Source organism: Athene noctua, chromosome 18, assembly GCF_965140245.1.
Source record: "Athene noctua chromosome 18, bAthNoc1.hap1.1, whole genome shotgun sequence".
NCBI lineage: Eukaryota > Metazoa > Chordata > Aves > Strigiformes > Strigidae > Athene > Athene noctua.
In genome coordinates, this window is record NC_134054.1 from 10289048 (window position 1) to 10309858 (window position 20811).

Genomic DNA, 20811 nt, shown 5'->3' on the forward strand with positions numbered 1-20811 from the left:
GCAGTACACACTGGGGTGTGTATGTAATACGGAAGTAATTTATCAGCACGGTCTCTACGTGTTATGACTCTTTTTCTGACTTTTTTGACTGCAGTGCCTGAATTTTCATCAGTAGTTATTCCTGTGATGTATAGGTGGCATAAGTTGAATTTTAGGTGTGCTTTCACCACTTGTCAGCATACAGGCGGTTCTGGTGTGGTTTGTTTCTTTGCCTGTCCTTTCTTACAATCCTTTATCTCTCCAGCAAATTGAAGAATTTTCTGATGTTAACGAAGGAGAGAAAGAAGTGATGAAATTATGGAATCTTCATGTTATGAAGCACGGGTATGTTACTGTGCTTAGTTTTGATACAAATAAATTATGGTATAGATTTGGTTGACCATTTTGCATTGCAATTTACTAAGTACTTAAAATTCAGTTAGCTCAGTTGTTTAGGAAAGTATCATTAAATGGTAATTTGGTAACAAGCTTTTGACTAAGTTTTTAAAAAATGTTCTTGTGCCTAGTAGCCCTGTGGCTTTGAAAAGGAAGATGTTGCAGCTGTTGAGACTGTGTAATAGATGGTTTACACAGTTACCTTTATAAACCATTTTGTAGGGTATCTTTTTGTTGTTGAAAATGTTCTACTTGCATAATGATGGCTTTCTAATTTGACAGGTTTATTGCTGACAATCAAATGAATCATGCCTGTATGCTGTTTGTTGAAAATTACGGACAAAAAATAATTAAGAAGAACTTGTGTCGAAACTTTATGCTACACCTGGTCAGCATGCATGACTTTAACCTCATCAGCATAATGTCAATAGACAAAGCTGTTGCCAGACTCCGAGAGATGCAGCAGAAGTTAGAGAAAGGAGAATCAACCTCCCCAGCGGATGAGGAATCTTCTGAGGAACAAAGTGGGACAACAAATGGATATAGTGAAAATAATATGAGAATTTCAGAAATGGATAGCATCTCAGGTGTCACAAAACAGAGCAAGAAACAAAAGCTCTGAAGTCAAAAGTCAATTGCCATTCAACGGACAAGCATTGAAGTGACATTCTAGGGTGCATGAGCTCTATAAAGAATTACACGCAAAAATACAGATTCCAAACAGGCACTGCTGGATGGAAATAAATGATTTCAACAAGGATATTGTTTTAACAGGGTTTCTATTCAGTTAATTATGCAAGTACTACATGTATATCGGTTTTGGTGATGTAATAACAATATTCTAAGAGTTTGAGCATGAAGAGCAATATAAAATCTTTTTGTAATTTTAGTAATTAGTGTCTTAAGAACTTTATGGAATTTACATAATTTAAGTATATGTAAAACCGTTTTTATATTAAGATTTTTGCATCTGTATCTGGCTGTTTTCCTACCATGAAGTTGTGAAACATTGGGGAAAGGGAATTGGGATACAGTTTCTGCTTTTCTTATTTAGAAATTCTCCAGTTAGCTTTTTGTGAAAATAAGGTCTCACTATTTAAAGTTTAACCTTGATCCTTGTATTTGAAATCATTTATCAATTGATCATAAATTAAAAAAAGTTGTTTTTTTTTTTTTTTTACACTAAAATTATCAAAGTTGGCGAACTTAGCACTTCCTTTGTCTTGTGCCTGTTTGGAAAGATCTTGGCTTTTCATGTTACAGACACAGTGAAGTACCACCTTGGCTTTTTGAGGTTACCAGCAGTTTGGTTTTCGTGGATAATTCTGATGTATTGATCACCCAGTGTACCATTTTAAACTTGAACATTAGCTCCTTTATATTTTTATTACACATTTACACAGCTACACAAACTATTTGATGTAAACCCTTTTTACTGGGGTTCTGCATCATAGTGTGCCATGCTAAAGCCGAGAGTCTATAGTCAGTATGTAGGCATTACGTCGATTAACTTCATTTGAAGTTTATGCCTGCTGTTTTGCCTGAGTACAGACTGCAAGTCCAGGCCATAGGTTTAGCTTTGGCTTTCGAGATGCCACTCTTGAGGGAAAAATGCACTGTAAAATTGGACCAGAAAATGTGTTGCACTTCTTATGCAAGTATTCTGTGATGTATTGTATTCAATACAGATACTAAGATGCTGACTAAACTATATTTGAGCAGTTTTGCACTGCTGTTAACACATTTTATGCATACGTTTACAGATTTTTTCCAATGGAAAGTGGTTTCACTACTGGTACAGTATCAGCACCGAAGGGTTTATTCCAGCAAGCACTGTGGTTGAGTGACATCACCTCAATTTTTTATTATCCTTAAAATATTGCATTTTTCATATTCTTTATTTATAAAGGAACAATGCTGCTGTAAATACAGGTATTTTTAATTTTTTATTTCATTCCATCACCATGAGATGCAGTTCCCTATTTGTTTAAGGGGTATATAAGCTTTCTAATGGTGTCTTCAGAAATTTATAAAATGTAAATACTGATTTTGATGGTCCTTAAGATGTGTTTAACTGTGAGACTATTTAACTAATGGTGTGGATGTGATTTGTCATCCAGTATTAAGTTCTTAGTCACTGATTTTGTGTACAAAATAGGAAAGAGGGAAACTGCAGCTTTCATTACAAACTTCTTGAATTTGCCAGCTCCCTTGAGTTTTAGCAAACTCTAATTATGCCTCTGGATAGTACATCAAGCATTTCTCTCTGGCTTTAATTTGCTAAAGCTGTGCACATATGTAAAAAAATAGATTATTTTAGGGGAGATGTAGTTCTAGAATTATTGCTTATGTCATTTCTTAAGCAGTTATGCTCTTAATGCTTAAAAGAAGGCTAGCATTGTTTGCACAAAAAGTTGGTGATCCCCCCAAAAATAGTAATGAAATTACTTCTGTCCAGTAAACTTTGTATGTCATGTCAATTTATAATAAAAGCTGAAAAAATCCCTTTGTTTTCTATTTATAAAGATGCCTTTTCTATATGTACCTTTGATAGATTTTGAAGATACCATGTAAGCTGGTTAAAAAGAATTTGAATGGTACAGTAGATGTAAAAAAACCCAACCAAACAAACAAAAAAACCCCAAACCAACAACAACAAAAAAAACCCAAACAAAAAACCAAAACAAGTTCAGTTGTTTGAATGAACCATTGCTTTTACATTAAATGTTTTATTTGACATGGGCTTTTGTACATAAAGTTCAGTAATATAAAATCTGCCATGATGGTTGTCGAGTCATTTTGTATGCGTGCAGAAAGGCCACAAGCAGCACCTTGTATAAACTCTTCTGCATGTCTCTTAAAATTTGGATACATGTTCTTCCTTTGCCAGATCATTACAAAGGTAGCTAATTTTCTGTCCAGTCTTTTTGTTACATTTAAGGTGTCTCTATAAATTACCAGGTTTTTAGCTGGATTATAAAAACTTTAATTCTCCTTTCTTGGGAGTAGAACTGAATACCTGAGATATATCTATAAGTTGTGTATTACTGTTTAGAACTGTAATTTATATAACTGAAAATGAAACGTATCACTTGTGATGTGTCAGTTATAAAAATGTGTGTTTTTTACATGCAAGTGGGTAATGTTTCAAACAAATTTTACAAGATAGTTTATTTGGAGTTAGGTTTAAATCAGTATAAGTTTAAAATCGTGCTTCTGCGGGACTGTAGAGGATGGATGCTCCAGGTACCACAGAACAAAACAAGGAATTGCACTGCTTGGCCAAATAGTGACTGTGGAATAGCAGACACTGAAAACCTTTTTCCATGTTAGAAATAATCCAGGTACTGAAATACAGAATACGGCAGCTAGATTCTGTAAACTTGAGTTCAGACTGCAGTTGTCCGGAATGCTTTTGTCTTTAAAATTGGCAAGGTTCTTCTAATATGTTCATGGCAGATTTTAATGATGTTTTGTATTTAGTGATCATCTTTGACATGACAGGTCTGTGAACCACAAGTTGGAACCTAACATGACTTGAATATTTAATTCAGCACATTAAATACTATATTCAAAATTGTTAGATGAATTTAAGTTGTTAACCTTAAGTGTATGTTGCTTTGAGTGTGTCTTCAATGTAGTCCTTGAATTTTTGGTGGGTGGGATAAAGATTCACTGCCTGGAATGTGAGGCAGTTGCAAATAATTTGAATTATTACTTCATTAATTACTTTCACCAAAACAAACGCCCCAAACCACAGAACCCTCCCCAACCCAGCAATTTGATTTTACTGTTGAGAATGCAGGTGCCATTCTGTGAGGACAATTTTGACAATATTGTTCAAAGTGAAGTATTTCTTAATTCACAGAACAGATTGGTGCCATCATCGACCAGTGCTTGAATGAAGGTGTTCCTGTTGGACCAGATCCTGGTTATAAACCTCACCACTGCGTGGTTTCACAACTGAGAAAACAAAGAACTTAGAATGAAGGAGGTGAGTCTTCCTTCTGTGACTGACATCTGCTGTTCTTGAGTTGCTTGATTTGAGACTGAAAATACACTTTTTAAGAGAAATACGCAGCATTTTATCATGAAGAATTACATGAAGGGTGTATTTGAGAGAAAGCTACTATGTTGGCAACCCTACTTTCTGGTTTCACAAGTTATTTCTCCTTTAAGAGACCAATGAAATGCAGCAGGCTACAGGTAAAGCAGAACTAAGGGAATAAGGCTCTGTGTTAGTTCAACATGGACTTTATGTGAAGGAGATTAAATACCTCAGCTTCTTGCTCAGTAATAGGGGCCAATAACTACTGTTGTGTAAGAGTTGCACCATTTAATACAACAGTAAGGAGACAAACAGTAAAATAGGGATAAAGTAGCTGTGATGGAATATTGAGTCAAGACATTTACAGATGCTGTAACTAATTTTTTAAAAAGGAAGGAAAATTATTTCTGCAAGAGATATCAGTTAAGATCTGAACTTTACCAGAAAATAAAGGTAAGCACACAAGTGGAAATACCTGAAAAAATTGTTTGTGACTTCTGAGGGTCAGAAGATTAAAAAAAATAAAGGAAAAGCTCTTAAAGATGGCTGCAGTGCTATAGAATACATTCTGTTCTTATTAGAACAGTGATGCTGAGCTTTGTGCCCCAATAAATAATTTACTAGACCATACACAGTCAAGGGATAGAACTTTATTTTTAAAAAAATTCAGATTTCACTTGACACAAGTCTTAGTTGAGGTAAGTGAATATACTAGCTTAAGAAAACAACTTTCAGGATTGGATTTCATAAGCATTTAACATGCTTGCAAGGCTCCAGTAGCTAGAGGTGGAAAATTACAGAGGAAGTGTCAAGTTTTCTATCTAGCTGAACTCCACTGTGGAAGAACAGAATTTCAACCTTTTTAATTCACGTGTCTTCTGATTCTTTGCACACTTTGTTACTTTATTACTCAAGTCTCTTGCCCTGAGACTCTTGCCCCCTCCCAGGTTTAAAAGGTGCAGCTGTTAAGAGGTGGCTGAACAGTACCTAATTTGCAATTTGGACAGCTAGGCTTATGCTAAGGTGGAAAAAAACTCCACAAAAACCCAAAACAAACGCAAAACTGGCAAGCTGCCCTTGTTCAACATACAGCTAAAGACTGAAGTCAGAAAAACTATTTCTTCTATTGTCATCTTCAGCTCTTAAGGGGAGCAGCAGGGGCCTCCTGGGGCCCTTCACAGTCATCTTTAGCTGCTTTGTATGTATATTCTGAACGGACATGGCATTACCATCTCTGCAAGTACCTGAATTCAAGGCTTAAGCTTTATTTTATAATATGTAAGTAAATACCCTGCAGAATCAATAGTCTGACTAGCCCCTCCAAAGGCAGATGAAAAGGTACCTGACCTGTTGGTACCTCAGAAGTGTAGATATTTACAATTTTAGTTTCCATATGTTCAAAGTACTAAGTTACAACTAGTACCTGACACCTGAAGTGTGTATGTAAAATTACCAGTGCTACTGGGTGGAACAGGACAAGACCGCTGCTGCCAGCCTGACCCTCTCTAAACAGGACTTACTCACTACAGGAAAAGAACCATCTTTTGAAAGTATTGAAAATACTTAACAGGATAATTAAAAAGAACACTGAAAGTGCAGGATAAACTAGCATTCTCTTACCCCCTTAACAGTGAAATAAGCTTGAAAAACTGAGAATACTGCAGGCTTTTTGTTGCTAACACTGGATAATCTTACCTGCAGGTGTCCAGTCTTCCTCACTTTGTCTTACAGTAAATTCTGACCTAACTGCCCTGTGCAAGTTAGGTGCATCCATCTGAATCTACTCACAATTATTTTCTTGTAAATGGTATAAATACCAACAGCCATTTTCCTCTTCTGAAATTCTTTCATCCCTACTACAGATGCTTGGGGAAAAAACAGGCACGATGACTAATCTTTTTGTACTGACAATGTGAGTATGGGGGTTATTAATCTAATGTAAATTGAGCTTTTTATGCTAGCAGAGAGGGCTAACGTAGCATGTTGACACTGAAGGAAAAAGGGTAGAATGATTGTCGAGGTTTTATAAATATTGCTATTCTAACATGCTAAAATAATTTTAATTGAGCTTGAGGTAAGAAGGCCCTTTGTGTTACTTTTAAATATTATTTAAATCCAGCAGTATTGCAAATCTTTTGAATTTATCAAAGCAAGGAATAGGCTTGCTTTGGTAAGTTCCTTTCCCTTAGGGGAAATAGTGGTAATTTTATGTAACTTCTGAATTCAAAGTCTATTAATCCATCACAATTTCTTATCCCATTCTATTACATGGAAGGGAGCTAAATTACCACCCTCTGCTCCATTTGGATTGCCACAGGTGAAATCTGTGCCAATGGGGTCTGCCAATGGGGTCTGCCCTAAGCCTGTACCCAGAGCCCCTCTCCCTCTCCCCAGGTGGATCTGCAGCAGCAGGCCCAGCTTGCCGGAGCAGCCTAGTCCAGCCCCAGTGCTCAGACCACAGGCACTATTGCACACAAATGCAAGGCGTTCCCAGGTGGCTGGCTGGGATTTCCAGGAATCCTGCACATCAGAACAGCACTCCCCTTGTCCAGCAACAGAGACAACAGAAAGAAGGCTGTCTCTTAGAAGGGCTCTGTGAGGAATTGTGGCTGCCACTCTGCATGTTGTGCCCAAGTACTAAATTGCTAAGACTTGCCCTGACATCAGGATAACTGTCCTACTCTAGGTATTGGTCTAGTTTGAAGCAAGCATCCGCATTAAGTTGACGTAAGCATAACCATGCAACTACTCTAGAAAATATATTCCAAGTGACAACAGACACATAGAACAGTTAAAAAAATATCTGGAAATAAGGCACTTAATTAATCTCTCACTTGACTCGCTACATCTTTAAACGGACATTATGGCTCAGATGTCCTTGCTCAGAGGAATGAACAGTACCGTGCATGGAAGAAATAGCTGCTGCATGCAGAAACCACTATCCATTCATACTCTTAAGGCAGCATTGTGTACAAGGAAGCATAGCGGGACATCACTGTTCTAAATACTTTGTTCTTTTTGAGTGGTATAAATAAAACTTTGGTCCATTACCACCCCTCTACCCCTTAAACGTTTACAGGCTTATTTCACAGAACAGCAGCATTAAGCAAAGTCAATTCTACACAACACACGTACCCTGAGACTAGAGTACAATGAAATACTGACAAAAATCAAGTCTGGAGAAAAAAAAAGGAAAGGTCTTAGGGACTGCTTAAGTTAACTTGCCTACGCAAATGCCTGTTTCTAGCTTTTTCCAGAGTAACAAATCCAATGTTTCACAATTATTTTTTTTTAAATGAATCCAGTAGGGAGTACAATATAGTGGAGTTCAAGTAATATAAAGACACATTTTTCTTAACAGACTGATGTCAAACAGCTGGAAACCCAGGTTTTAACATTACACTTTACAGCAAGAACAAAAATCCCTTCGCTCACTGTTAAAACACCAAAACTTTCCAGCCTGGGTATGAAAATGAACATCCAAAATACAAAGAGACACAGCACTGATCAAGTACCCAGTCAAAGACCACTTCTCTGTTGTTAGAGCTAATGGTTACTCGAAGCTTGAAGTTTCCTCCCTCATTGCTGGAAGGGCCTAACTGCACAACTTCCATGTCAAACGTCACAGTCGATCCCGAAGTAACAGCAGGCAGTTGGTTTGTCATCTCTTTTCCATTTACAAATACTGCCCCTGAAACGGTCAAGATACAGATGTTATTTCTCACTTTCTGCACATATTAACATGCAATGCTATGTCTCCCTATCTTTTTGCAGGCAAATAGAAATGGAAAGCAAGCCTGCCACATTCCTTTTTCTCACATTAAACAGGTTGCAGTAACTACTAGCAGGAAAAGAAGATCCATGATCTCACCAAAGATTTTAACTGCATGAGCAGTACGTACATGAAAGGAATGAAGCTGCTCATATGTCATCCAGAGAGACAGAAAACCAGGGGCTATAGGTTTTGGGAAAGGAAAAAAAAAAAAAAAAAAAAGGAACACATTCTTCAATTATGTGATTCAGACTCACCGTTTGTGCTAATGCACACAGCTTTATCCCTCTGCAAAGAATCATAACCGTTCTGCTGCTCCACACACACTCCTAGGCTGTCTCGTCTGTCTGGCTGGCCCACAGTTTCAATTCTACCAAGCAAAAAGTTAAGTCAAACCCTGAAGCTTTAAATCAAAACATACACCGAAATCCAGACAGTAATACCCTGTCATACCAGACCTCTGCATTGTGCTCCGGAGCTTTGAGCAAGTTCATCCAACCTTTTGGGGAGATCCCTGTTGAATGACCACAAGTCCTACCAGCTTTCCCAAGAGCCCCACTGAGCAGTGTTCCAACTATTAATCTGTACAAAACAGGAATCTGCTTCCTGCAAACCTTCACAGATTTTCAATAACCTTCTCCCCTGTCACAGCTTAGTCTTTTGAAATTTCCAGTTGTCTGAAACAACCAAAATAAAAAACCAATCATCTATATCAGATTACTAGTCAACATCATGTATTACGGCAAGATGGCTGTAGTTTCAGCAAGTATTTCATAAGCGTGACTGAAACACGGGGTTTTTGAGCCCTGCTATATTCTGCTGTAAGGGGGGTGGGGGTGGTGTGTGAGGGGTTTTTGTTTTGTTTTTTTAATAGATCAGCTTGGTGCCAATGCATATTAAAAACAATGCCTAGAAGAGCATTTACAAGTCTGGCTTCTGCTCAGCTGCATTTAGGATTTTGGTCCTGGGAAAGAATCTCCAAAGAAAAAGAAAACAAGTTGTGCAAATGACCTGGGCTGCAGTTCCCTTTGGGCCCTAGCAGCTGAGCGAGGTACAGTTTGTACACTGAAGGACTCTTCTGTATTTGAGTCCTTTCTCTTGTACTGCCATCTCTCAAAGATACTAAATCATATATTAAAGAGAGCCTGAGTGACTTGGGAAACTCAGATGGTCTTTTCTAGAAGGAAAACAGTGGTTGTTTTAATTACAGCTTGAGAGAAAAAAACAGCACTGACATGGTTGTTGCCAAACAACAGAAAAACTTCAGCAGAAGCTTTTAAGAACAGGAAATTAAACTGGGCAGTAGGCTGGCACACAACGGGTTAACTCTTTCAAGACAGACAGGGAAAATAAAATTGGAACCATGTTTTACTTTTGCACTCCATTAGGTTTTTCAGTCCCCTGGGAACATCACCAGGATAGCAAAAGCCCTGTACTGGAAAGCAAAGCAAAAAAAAAAAAAAAACCCAAAACCCAAACCCAAGCAGCTTTTAATTTTTTTAATTTGGAAGTGATCCACAATGTTTTCCCAAAACAACTTTAAATTCATTTTGGTACTCTACTTTAGATTTTAAACTGCCTGAGTTACTGGTGAAGCTTTATGAACAGCTGTTTATCTGTAAACTTTGTGCATAAGGTAACACTAATCCATTCCATCCCTAGTTAAGGGAGCCTTTCTCGAGCTTTGGGTCTCTCAAGGGGTGATGGTACAGCCAGAGCCAGAGCGCTGACAGGGGCCAGTCTAGGACCAGCAAAACATTTTAGGTTCAGTGCTCTCAGTCGTATCCACACTGAATCCAGGCTGAGGCTGAGGTTTTTATCATGGGCTTCTGTATTCAGCACATCCAGTCTTTCCAGCATCCTGGATTTCCCTACATCGCTGCCCTGACTCCGAGAGCAGGCTGGGCTCTGTGCTAATGCAACACAGGAAAGAGCCAAACCTTCCCTACACCATAAAGGGGAAGCACAACCCGAGTGCCCAAGACAACAGCCAACCTGTAACTGCAGTGGCTTTGCTCCTCTCACATACATAGGGAAGAGGATCAGGATCTGGTATAGATGACTCCTCCTTCCTTACAGGATCTTGATTTTTTCAGGAATTACTGACCAGCCCAAGACAGAGCCCATGTACAGTACAGAGCATCACTGCACAATCTCCTAAGCTTCACGTCACTAGGCTGATTTTTCCTATCACGTTAACAGAATTATTCTCCAGCCTCTATGATCCCTGGGACTTAGAGTATTTTAAAGCCCACAGACGAGGTGGGTATGAACAATGCTCAGTGGAACACTGTTTGAATCCCTTCTCACCACTTCCAATGCTGCAGACCAAAACCTTGCCTCTGTCACTGCAGCGTGCAGACACTGAACCAGTTCAACCACCAGTTTCCATCTGCCTCAGAGCAGAGAGAAGTAAATCTGTGGGTGATCACATGCACTTCCTTTGTATTAGCTGTCAGGGGAGTTGTGTTGGGTTCCTGACAAAGTCAGCAGAATCTTCATGGGGCGTTTGCTGGCTGATCCCACATCACCAGCCTGGCCAGACTGGCTGTGGCTCCCCACTGCAAGCAAAAGCTTTAGAGGCAGCTGCAGAGCAGGTCACTGTGGAGAAACATTCCCTTTCCTAAGGGCAGCTCCCTGAAGGCTGCAAAGAAACAGGATGAGTCTTCACTTAAAGCAATGATGTTTCCTACAGCTTGTCCAAATGCCTCACCTCAGAGGATAACTGAATGTTATCTGTAATATTTTTTTAAACTATGTTTAAAAAGCAGATACAAAGCACTGTGTTTATCACAGCTTCACTTTTCACTGATGAGGTATGCCTGTGTCCTGAATGCACAAGGAGAATACAAAGTTGCTTCACAAACATCTGTAACGTGAACCTTGCTTATTTGGTTTGCTCTGCAAGGCACTTACCCCTTGTGAATACACTTTTGTTTCAACAGATGGAGAAAGCCAAGTGCCAAGTACTACAATTCCCTGCTCAGGAAAATCTTACACACTTTCAAACAAGAAGCTACTCTTGGACCTTGGAAGAGGAACACAACCAACTTTTGAAGTTGTCTTCAATCTTAAGACTCGTGTCTTTACAGTCTTGTGGGCATGTGCTTGAGTGCTCTGCCATCCTGAAACAATCTCCTCTTGGAGAGGAATCCACATTACCAAAATGTGAAGCAAAAGATTTTCATGTGCTACCAATAAAGAAAGATAAAAGGCATTGGTCTGAAAGAGAACCAAGGGAAACCTCAAAGTTCTGCCTTTAATTTCACAGTTATTTCTGAGCCAAGAGATGTTAAATCTAGCAACAGATTTCAAATGAAAGCTTTAGATCTTTTTATCCCAGCTCAGTCAGGGCAACTGAATACATCCTCATACACAACCATCTGAAGTGAAGATAATTCGTTAGCAGGAAGGGAGAAATGAAACATGATGGAATAAGTTACAAAAATATAATGGAACAGCCCCCTTAAATTGCCTTTGGGGGTTGTCTACTGTACAGCAAATAGTTTTATTTACTAGGGAAAGATGGAATAAAGCTCCAGAGTCTGAGGTCTGTAATTACAACTGACATATCCACAAGGACATTCCTCATACCCCATGAAACAGCACCATCTCAGGAACAGGACTACAGGCAGCAAAGCTGCCAAGGTTTTTAATAATATTCTGTGTCAAATGGAGAGTTTGATTTTCACAAGATCTCCTCTTCTCCACTCAGGATTTTCTAATACCAGTTTCAAGCTGTAGTCTGATCAGCACTAATTATCTCAGATGTTAAAGACATCAGTGCCAGACTGTCGCCCTTACTGTCCCAACAGCACATACAATGTTTTTATGTCCAAAGTCTTCAAAGCATGTGGACAGTCTGGGAAGACAAGCACCCAGTGACCCAAGGTGAAAAAGAATCAATGGCAAGTCCCTACTGACTTCTGACCAGCCAGTAACAGCTGCTACAAAACTCAAGGAAGTTCAACATTCCACAGATTTGCTCAGCACGGGCTATATATTTTACTATCCCTCAGGACTTCACTCATCTCTATTTTAGATGGGTGCAGGTCCGACAAAAACATCAGGTGTTTTCCTAAAGAGTCAGGAAGTAAAAGTAAAGCAAAGGAAGTTCAGACTTCACAGACATGCTACCCTGACTGGGGCTGAGCTGATGTAAAACTCCAACATGCATCGTGACTCAGGTTGACATACAGTGCAGATACAAGACCAGAGAAGGAAGCTTGGCTCACAGGAGATGCACCAGACAACAGCTACCCAGAAAGTACTTGCCTGAATGTTAATGTTTGCCCACAGAAATAAGTAGGAGCTTTGGAGTAGAGCACACCGCACGACTGAGAATCATTTCGAAGTGCTATGTTTCTTCGACTGCTCAAGCTGTAACCCTCCAAACCAGCTGTCCATTCTTCAAACAAACAAACAAACAACCACATGAAAAGTGAGAACCTCAACTCAACTAGCTACTGTCTGTGCAAAATCAAGTCAGTCCCAATGTGCCCTCAGTTTACCTCATATAAAGCTTAAGCTAAGTTAAGAACAGGGGCTGGTTTTGCTGCCTTCTGATGGAGAAATTCCTTTTTCAAATAGTTTGCAATTACAAAAAGTATTTCCCAGCTCACAGAGCTCACCAGAAGTTCACTCTTTGCCATGTGAAGTCACATTGTAGGTGAAGGAAAACCTTCCTTACCCACTGCCCTTAAAAATCTGCAAGTGAAGAGAAAATTTAGGTTTATCTCTCTCTGAGATAAACTTGTTATCAGGTCATACAAAAATGCTTAGGTAGGTGTGAGGGATAAGTTAAAAACCCCTTCACTTCTGTCTCACTGATGCTTTCCAAGGCTAAGCAGTGAGCTGCCTGCTGGAAAGGCTCACTCATTATCCCTCACACTAGGAAGCAAAGAATAAACTGCAGGATGAAAGGAGAGTTCATCATACATTACAGGCATACGTGATAGTTAAGGACACCCCAGCATCATAGAAAAAGCAGCTCTAAGTCACTCAGCTATAGACCTTGAGGAGTGCTGTGCTGATGACACAGGCTTAAGATGAAGAGGAGCAGCAACAAAACAGTACCATGGGGAACTAGTGTGGTATGGCCGATCTGAGGAACACTCCACGGACTCCACTCCTGCCGTCCATCTCCTCGGGCACAGACTCTGAACTGGTAATCAACATTAGGATCGATATGCAGCACTATGAACTCTGTCTCCGAGCCGACATACACATCTTCAAAGTGACTGGCAGTACTCTTACGATACTGCAGTCGGTAATCTTGTGGTATGAAGTCATCATCCACCTAGAGAAACATTTATTGCATTAATAAAGGTCCCCCTCTTGTTTGTCTTTGGCCTCTGAAATATTAGGGGAGTACTGCAGGCTGTCAGAGGCAATTCAGAGTGACAAGGTATTAAAGAGCAGAAGGCATAACTTACAGAAAATAAAATCGGTGCCTGAACTAATACAATAAGTACAAGAATTATTCAATTACAGTTTAAAAGTATCTACAGGAGAAGAAACATTTAACAGAAGGCTTTTCAATCTAACAGAGATGTAACAAGATCCTTCAGCCAAAAGCAAATTTGCAGAAGAAATTCAGTGCCAGTTTTTAACAGCAAGAGAAACTCAGTTACCCTTTATAAACAGCTCCAGGGAATTATTTCCAACTCCTTGATACCTCCAAGTCAAAAGAGATTTTTATTATTCCCCACCCAAAAGCTCCACTTTCCCCCAAGCATGACCAAATCCAAGGAACTCCTGTATAGCACAGAAAAATGAGACCACATGTGACAATAGTGCCTGTGATTTTATCATCTGAGCCCTCATCCTTTGCAAGGTAAGGGTGGCTGGCTGATGGCTGGCTGTGGCTAGAACAATGTAAGATGGCTTAATGCTGCCAAGGAGTGTCGAGCTGTCCAACAACAACTAAACCACATCAGAGCACAGCAGTGATTTACTTAAAAATAGTTTTTCTGCACTGAAGAGAAAGGCTACTTGCCTAGCTAATCCCAGCATTCAAATATTTTCTCTTTCTACCCACTGCATCTCCCTAAGAACACAAACATGTTTAGGTGCAAAAGCATAACAGAACAGGTTCAGCCTCATCCTGGGTCTGGTAAAGAGTCCTCAAAGGGAACAAAAGCACCACCCCAGCACCGAAGTCCAGTCTCACTGAGAGTGTGAATCACCTGTCAGAAACACACACACCAGGATTTCTTGGTCTTGTCTGTACAACAGAATCACAGCTTACACTTCAGTATTTATTTGTTTAGTGGAAAGAGTACCTGAAGGAGTTGTTTCCTGCTTGTCCAGTACCTGGCACTTGGTCAAGCATGGGAAGCAGGGGCAGCAGCGTTTTCAGCTGCCCCTCCCAACTTCCCCACACACTGGAAGGAGGTTGTGAGGCAGCAGGGCTTTAGCGTGTTGGTCCTTTCCACCTGCAGATGGGAGCAGGTCGAGCCCAACAGCAAGAGTCCAACACACAAGTGTCACTGCCAGGCAGGCACAAACCCCAGTGCCAACCACAACAACATCACTAGACTACCTTGCCTTTATATGAGGCCGTTATCATAAATATCTCTTCTAAAGCTTCTAACTACACACTGGAGTTGACTATTCCTTCGAAGGCAGTAGGGAATCCAGAATGAAAGTAGCTTTTTCAATTTCTTTCAACAAAACTGAAATCCGATTGATTTTCACCCAGGATATTTTACCTACCTTACACCATCGGACTAAAATACCTCCAGGCTTCTCAACAAATTCCTCTAGCTGTACAGGTGGGCGAGATGCCACAGTTCCATGTCTGAATATTTGATTTTTCAATATAGTAAGGAGGCAATCATCCAGCTGGGCAGATAAACAAGGCACGTCAACCAAAGAGGGTATTTCTGGTAAACTGAGAAAGGAAAGTTTGCTGTAATGAAAGGGACCAGCTTCTACAAATTCATATTTTGTCCATACACTTGAATCTGTGCAGATTTGCAAAGAGAGAACAGCTGCAGAAATTGGCATGTGCATTTCAAACTTAAAAGACTCAGAAAACATTGTGTTTCAGCCCTAACCAGACTGTTTCTCAGTAAATACTCTGAAATACAGGCTGTTCCACAAGGACTGGTTTCACTGTTCACAAATAAACAGCCTATATTTCTACAGAACATATGGAGGTTGGAAACTACTCCATTCTGTGACTGCCAGCCTCAAGGGAAGTCTATGAAACAAACAGGACAGTAACACCTCAAAAGAATCTTTCAAGGCAATTGGAGCAGAAGGCTTTTGTTTCAAAGGATAAAAGACCCCCTATACAAGAAGAACACATGTGCCGTTGCCTCAGATCAGCTCGGTGTGTCAGTATCTTACCTATCTAGCTGAATATGTAAAGCTTTTTTTGTAAAGCTGCAAAGTTTCTCATTGTGTTGTCCCACATCTCCATGGACTGCACTCTCTCCTGGAATCAAATGGTGAAAATATTCCTAATGAGAAAACGTCCAAGAAAGGCATTCTTTGCCTCAAAGAATAACCAGTTCTGACATGAACAACCAATTAAACATGAAGCATTCTCAGCACTTTCGCTAGACTCTTAGCTAGAAAATACAATTACAGTTTACAATATAAAGCCTATCTAGCAACTTTTGAAGCTTTCAAAGCTTCCTGTAGACACACCCATAACAGATGTAATAATTTGCCTCAGGTCTCAGACAGTAGCAGAACTGGAGTCAAGATGCCAAAGATCAGGATTATTAATCCTTTCCTCCACCTGCTTTAAAGGAAGAAAAAAGCAGAGCACCTTCACTGGGCAGAAAAAAAAGCGTGAGCTTAAAAGCAAAAAATAATTTCAATCATTGCTCTGTTTGCTACAATCTAAATCGTAACTATTGTCATAATGAAAGAAATAATCCATGCACTAAAGTGTGGAGATAAATAGAAATCTTTTCATAAGCTTTCCATATAAAGTAGCGTCCCACACTTCAGCTTACAGAGACGTATGCTCCATTCTCCTATCTGATGACTTTATGGTAATTTACAACATAAGCAAGCTCAGTCCTTTTCCAAATGGAGGATTACAAACGTTACAAATCTCTAAAGAAAAGGCATACGTCATAACTGGCAGCAGGAGGTTTAATAACCACGGAGGCTTAACTCCTTTCTGACTCAGATGCAACATCTGCCCATTTTGATGACATGACTTAGCAATGCTTCTACTGCTACAAAGGGAATGGTGACCCACGGGGTAAGAAGTGCACAGCTAGTCAGGTTCTCATGAGATCTGATAGACACTCTATCTCAAGCAGTCTTTGTCACCACCCTCTGATTCACTAACTTGAAACAAAAAACCCCAAAGCGACTACCAGCTGTCCCAGAGGTTGTGATGCTAGAAAAAAACTACCAACAAATTCTTAACTATTGTCACTACTCCTGTGAGCAGGAGGTGTAGAGCTGCCAAGCCAGCATGCTCTTTAAGTGCAAAGCTCATGTCTGAGTGGAAACTGGTAGATCTCCTACCCGTGGGAGCCTGCTCAATGCACTTTAGTTCGCAAAACTGAGATCATGTTGAAAGAAAGTTAAAGTTGAGACATGAGAACAATGCAAGGAAACTGCCAACATACTCACAGCTCAGACATGCTTCCAGTAGGTTCTCCAGTGTGGGGAAAACAGTCAAGAGTGACATTCCTTTCTGGCTAGGTATTCAGCATCAGTAGGGTACAAACTGGCCCTTACAATAATACTCTACATGCCCATTTTTGTCTGCCTCATCCTCAAGACTTTTGGAGAATTTTTTCCCATACAGTGGTCATTTCATTCCTCATGTCCCCACCAACTGTGAACACAATCACACTTAGCAGGAAAGAATCTGTTTACTTCAGCTGCAGTTCCACTAAGACACAAATTACTTTCTTCAACCAACAGAGACATTTTGTTATTACGGTACCCAAAACGTATTTTATCTCAAAGTAGCCTGACATAATCCTCCTTCTAGCGTGGAGGGGTGCAGGACACCTCTGCAGTGAGACATTTCCAACGTAGATACTTCCTGCCCTTACAGAACATCTACACTGATACATGTACACCCTAGGATTGGAGTGGAATATTTAATATGGATTTGTAGGAGCTAATATTGATCGTTTTTTCACTACAACTACCCAACTTTAACCTTTTCTTAACATTTGGTTTGAGAAAAGTCCAAAATGAGCCAAATATGCTGATCATAACAGCCTTTCAGAGAAGACACACTGGAAAGTAGAGTTAAGACTTAGTATCAGGTCCTGCCTTACCTTCCCGGAGCAGATCATCGGCTGTACTGACTCCGTGCTCTATTAGCTTCTGGCATTCATCCAAGGGTTTGATGCTCTCTTGTTCTATAGCATCCACTTCCTGCAGCAGTGACATCAGTCGCTCATCCAACAGCTTCTTTAGGGTCCCTTTTAAATCATTAAAATGTTGCTCAAGTACATCTCTGGTCAATCTTGCACTTTCTCTGATCTAAATTCCGGTAACAGGAAAGAAGGATTCAGGACAAAAGCAAAGGCCGTGCACATCTTTTATTTTTCTGAACCACCTTATCTGCATTTGCTGGTGAAAAGCTGCGTGTGAAGTCAGCTTTAAAAAAAGGACCATCAGCAGGTAACAAACTGGTGCAGCAATTTTTAGTACACATACAGCAGGGAAGGAGGCAAAGAAACTAGCCTGGGCAAGGGGAAGAGCACATTAACTAAGCAAAATACAAATTGGGTTACACGTACTTAAATGTTACATGTACAATGTACTTAAATTTTTCTTATCAGAAAAGTCTGAATGCTCTGTAGGTCTTTCCCCTGCCACCCCTCAGAACTGCTGCAATCCTATTCAAAAAACACTCTGCCATCATATACAGGTAATATTCACTGGAAAGAAAAAAATATCAGGCTTTTAAAAGACTACCTAGAAGCACTTTTCCAGGCCTTATCACCTCACTGGATTTTTAAAATCCCCATAAAGCTGCTTTATTTTTTTTTTCCAAATAGCCATCTTTGATTTGTCTGTTCTCTGGAGTTACAGGGCAGGGTGAACAGCAAGTCTGTTTTGATTCTGGAAGAACTTAGACCACAGAAGGTTCTGCAAGTGCTTATTAAGATGTTTGCAAACTTGCTGAATCTGACTTTTAGGGAAAAACCCCACATTTGAACACCCCTGAGCTAAAGATGCAAATGTCAGAAGTAAACATCTCCCTATGAACAACTTTTCTAAGTCACACACACAAGGAAATGCTGCAACATACACACAGCCTTACACGTAATTTCTAGCTCTTTAGAAGTACAGACAACCAACACAGGAAGTTCTCTGGTTAGGTAAAATAAATTTCCTCTTCAAGCAATATTCATGAAGCTCTGCAGCTGCCCCACAGCTCAGTTTCCCTTCTCTTGTTATTTCAGAGCTTGAGGAAAAAAAGGAAGTATTTAGCTTCGTGAAGGGGCGGGGCGGAGGAAGAGCAAACAGTCACTTCTCTAAGCCCGTTACCTCCTTTACATGCAGATACAAATTCAACAAGTCAGCCTCAGAATTACAAATACTACTAGCTAAGCAGAAGAGGAAATGGAAGTCCCTGAACATACAGAGCCGCATGAAGCTTGCTGAAAATCGTGTCCCATTGGTCCAAAAGAAAAGGATGCAATGAAAGCAATCTAAAGTGCAATTCCTATCACATCAGCCCAACAGTCCTCAAATGATAAAGCTTCTGCTATCTGAACCCCAGTCTAAGACATGCAGCACTTCTGGACACAGGGAATTCTTGGATGTGCGTTGCATGGCTGATTCTTTGTGTACAAAATAGCGTGAGGTCCTGAAAATGGAAAGAGAGAAAACAGAAACATGCACACAAGCAATTTCCCCAGAGAGAAAAAGGAGAGAGGTAAGCTAATAAAGCACTCACAGACACTGCAGAAAGGCAAACTGCCTTCCTCTCAATGCATCTTGAGTTATCAGGCAACACTCTGAGGTGACAAGCTCTAGATTAAAGACAGTCATGAACAATTCATTTTCTTAAGTAGCTTGCGGTTTTGAGGATGACTAATGTATAGTGATGGCCACATTCACTCAGTAGCAGGACACGAACCTAGCAGATTTCTATGCTAATGGAATCTGCTTCCAAAAAACTATCAGGTCACCACAGAAACATTTTTTGAGTTTGGTTTTGGCTGTTTTTATTTATTTATTTATTTATTTATTTACCCCTTGCAGAATTGAATCAAAGATATTAAGACACTGGTTCTGCAAAAACTAAAATGCTTACAGGATCTCTCAGCGGAGAAGCCAGCCCTTCACTGGCTCTCTGCAATCTCCCTGCCCACACTGCCTATCTTATCATGCATCTTCAGCACAGAGTGGGTGGGTTACTAGTCCCATGAAAACTCTCCTCTGTATCCCGCGCACAGCTGCAGAAAAACCAGCTAACCTGGAATGTTGGCAACACTTAGATGTGACCCACAGAGTACGTGACCCACGGAGCTCGGTGCATGGGGACAGCAGAGTCCAGGACTGAAACCAAACTGAAGCATAACTCACTAGGCAGGTGTCTTTTAGATGTGCGGCGAAGAAGACAGGCACGGCACTCCCTATAAATTAAGACCTAGCGTCCCAACTACTATAGAAAACACTGTTCCTTTAGACATTTTTATTCTTGCCCAGGAAACCTCCCTATCATCCCAAAAAACGAGGCTCTGTTCAGTAGCAGACTTCAACGCGCACCCCTTCCTCCCCGATCCTCTCTCCATCCCCGCCCACTCCCCGAGTCCTCCGGCGCCCACAGAGGCAAGACGCGAGTCTCCCCGAGGCGCGGGCAGCCCCCGGGCTCACCGCAGCCATCGCCCACCGCCGGTCCCGCGGGGCCCCCGGCCCGCCCCGTCCACCCGCCAGCAGGATGCTCCGCGCACCCTGCACGGCGCGGCGAGGCGGAAAAACACGGCTCCGGGGGAGAGACGCGGCACGGCGCGCTGCTGCTGCCCGGTCCCGGCCTCGGGTCCCGACCCAAGCCCCCGCAGGGCGGGAGGAGCGGGCGAGCCGCGGAGCCCCGGGCAGGCGGGCGCCTCCCGGCCGCTCGTCCCCCTCAGGGGCTCGGCGGGAAGCGCCCTCCGGGGAGCGCCGCCGCCGCCGCCACCCCTCGCCCGGGCGGCCCCGTCCCGTCCCGCCTCCCCACCTGCTTTCGCGCCTGGTGCAGCCCCCGCAGCCGCTGCTCCAGCTCCCGCCGGTAGCTCCGCGCCGCCTCGATGCTCTCCCGAGCCTCCTGCAAGAGGAGCCGCGCCTCGGCCTCGGCCTCCATGGCCAGCCGCGGCGGCGAGGCACCCGGCGGGGCGGGGCGGCGGCGGGCGGGCCTCGCCCCCGGAAGGGCCCCACATCCGGGCGCCGAGCCCCCGCGGGGCGGAGCGGGAAGCGCGGCGGGGGGGGGCGGGGGCGCCGTGGCGGCACCGACCGCTGGGGCGGCCGCGCGCGGGGGGCGGCGGGGGGCGGGGCACGCGCGGCCGGGGCGCCCCGCGCCGCCGATGCCGCGAAGTTTGGCCCCTCCCGCGTCCCGTACCCCCGCCGCGGGACGTCCCGCGCCCCGCCCCTCTCCGCCCGGCGGCGCCAAAACCCGGCTGACAGCGGCGGG

The 20811-nt window shown here is 42.0% G+C and overlaps 2 protein-coding genes across 4 annotated transcripts in view; one reads left to right on the forward strand and one right to left on the reverse strand.

Annotated features, from left to right (window-relative positions):
- SUZ12 (SUZ12 polycomb repressive complex 2 subunit) overlaps nucleotides 1-4931 on the forward strand; it is a 32795-nt gene extending 27864 nt beyond the window's left edge. For all 3 annotated transcript variants that reach the window (XM_074922459.1, XM_074922460.1, XM_074922461.1), the window contains 2 exons: nucleotides 245-324; nucleotides 658-4931. In XM_074922459.1, the coding sequence (XP_074778560.1) occupies nucleotides 245-324; nucleotides 658-997 (420 nt within the window). In that variant the 3' untranslated portion in view covers nucleotides 998-4931. The remainder of the gene's footprint in view (nucleotides 1-244; nucleotides 325-657) is intronic.
- Nucleotides 4932-5057: 126 nt separating this feature from the next.
- On the reverse strand, nucleotides 5058-20531 carry CRLF3 (cytokine receptor like factor 3). The gene is made up of 8 exons (XM_074922462.1): nucleotides 20362-20531; nucleotides 17465-17672; nucleotides 15552-15639; nucleotides 14913-15090; nucleotides 13272-13494; nucleotides 12471-12603; nucleotides 8453-8565; nucleotides 5058-8114 (listed from the first exon to the last, which is right to left on the reverse strand). The coding sequence occupies exons 1-8, from the start codon at nucleotides 20482-20484 to the stop codon at nucleotides 7861-7863; spliced, it is 1320 nt and encodes a 439-aa protein (XP_074778563.1). The 5' UTR covers nucleotides 20485-20531; the 3' UTR covers nucleotides 5058-7860.
- Between the last annotated feature and the right edge of the window lie 280 nt (nucleotides 20532-20811).

Excerpts from the sequence above, each read along its gene's own strand:
- CRLF3 (XM_074922462.1), bottom strand. The coding sequence starts at position 20,484 with ATGGAGGCCGAGGCCGAGGCGCGGCTCCTCTTGCAGGAGGCTCGGGAG. Across the intron at positions 13,495-14,912 it reads TTTTAGTCCGATGGTGTAAG|GTGGATGATGACTTCATACC; the intron begins GTAGGTAAAATA and ends ATGTTTCTCTAG. Across the intron at positions 8,566-12,470 it reads GGGCAAACATTAACATTCAG|AATTGAAACTGTGGGCCAGC; the intron begins GCAAGTACTTTC and ends TTTGCTTGGTAG.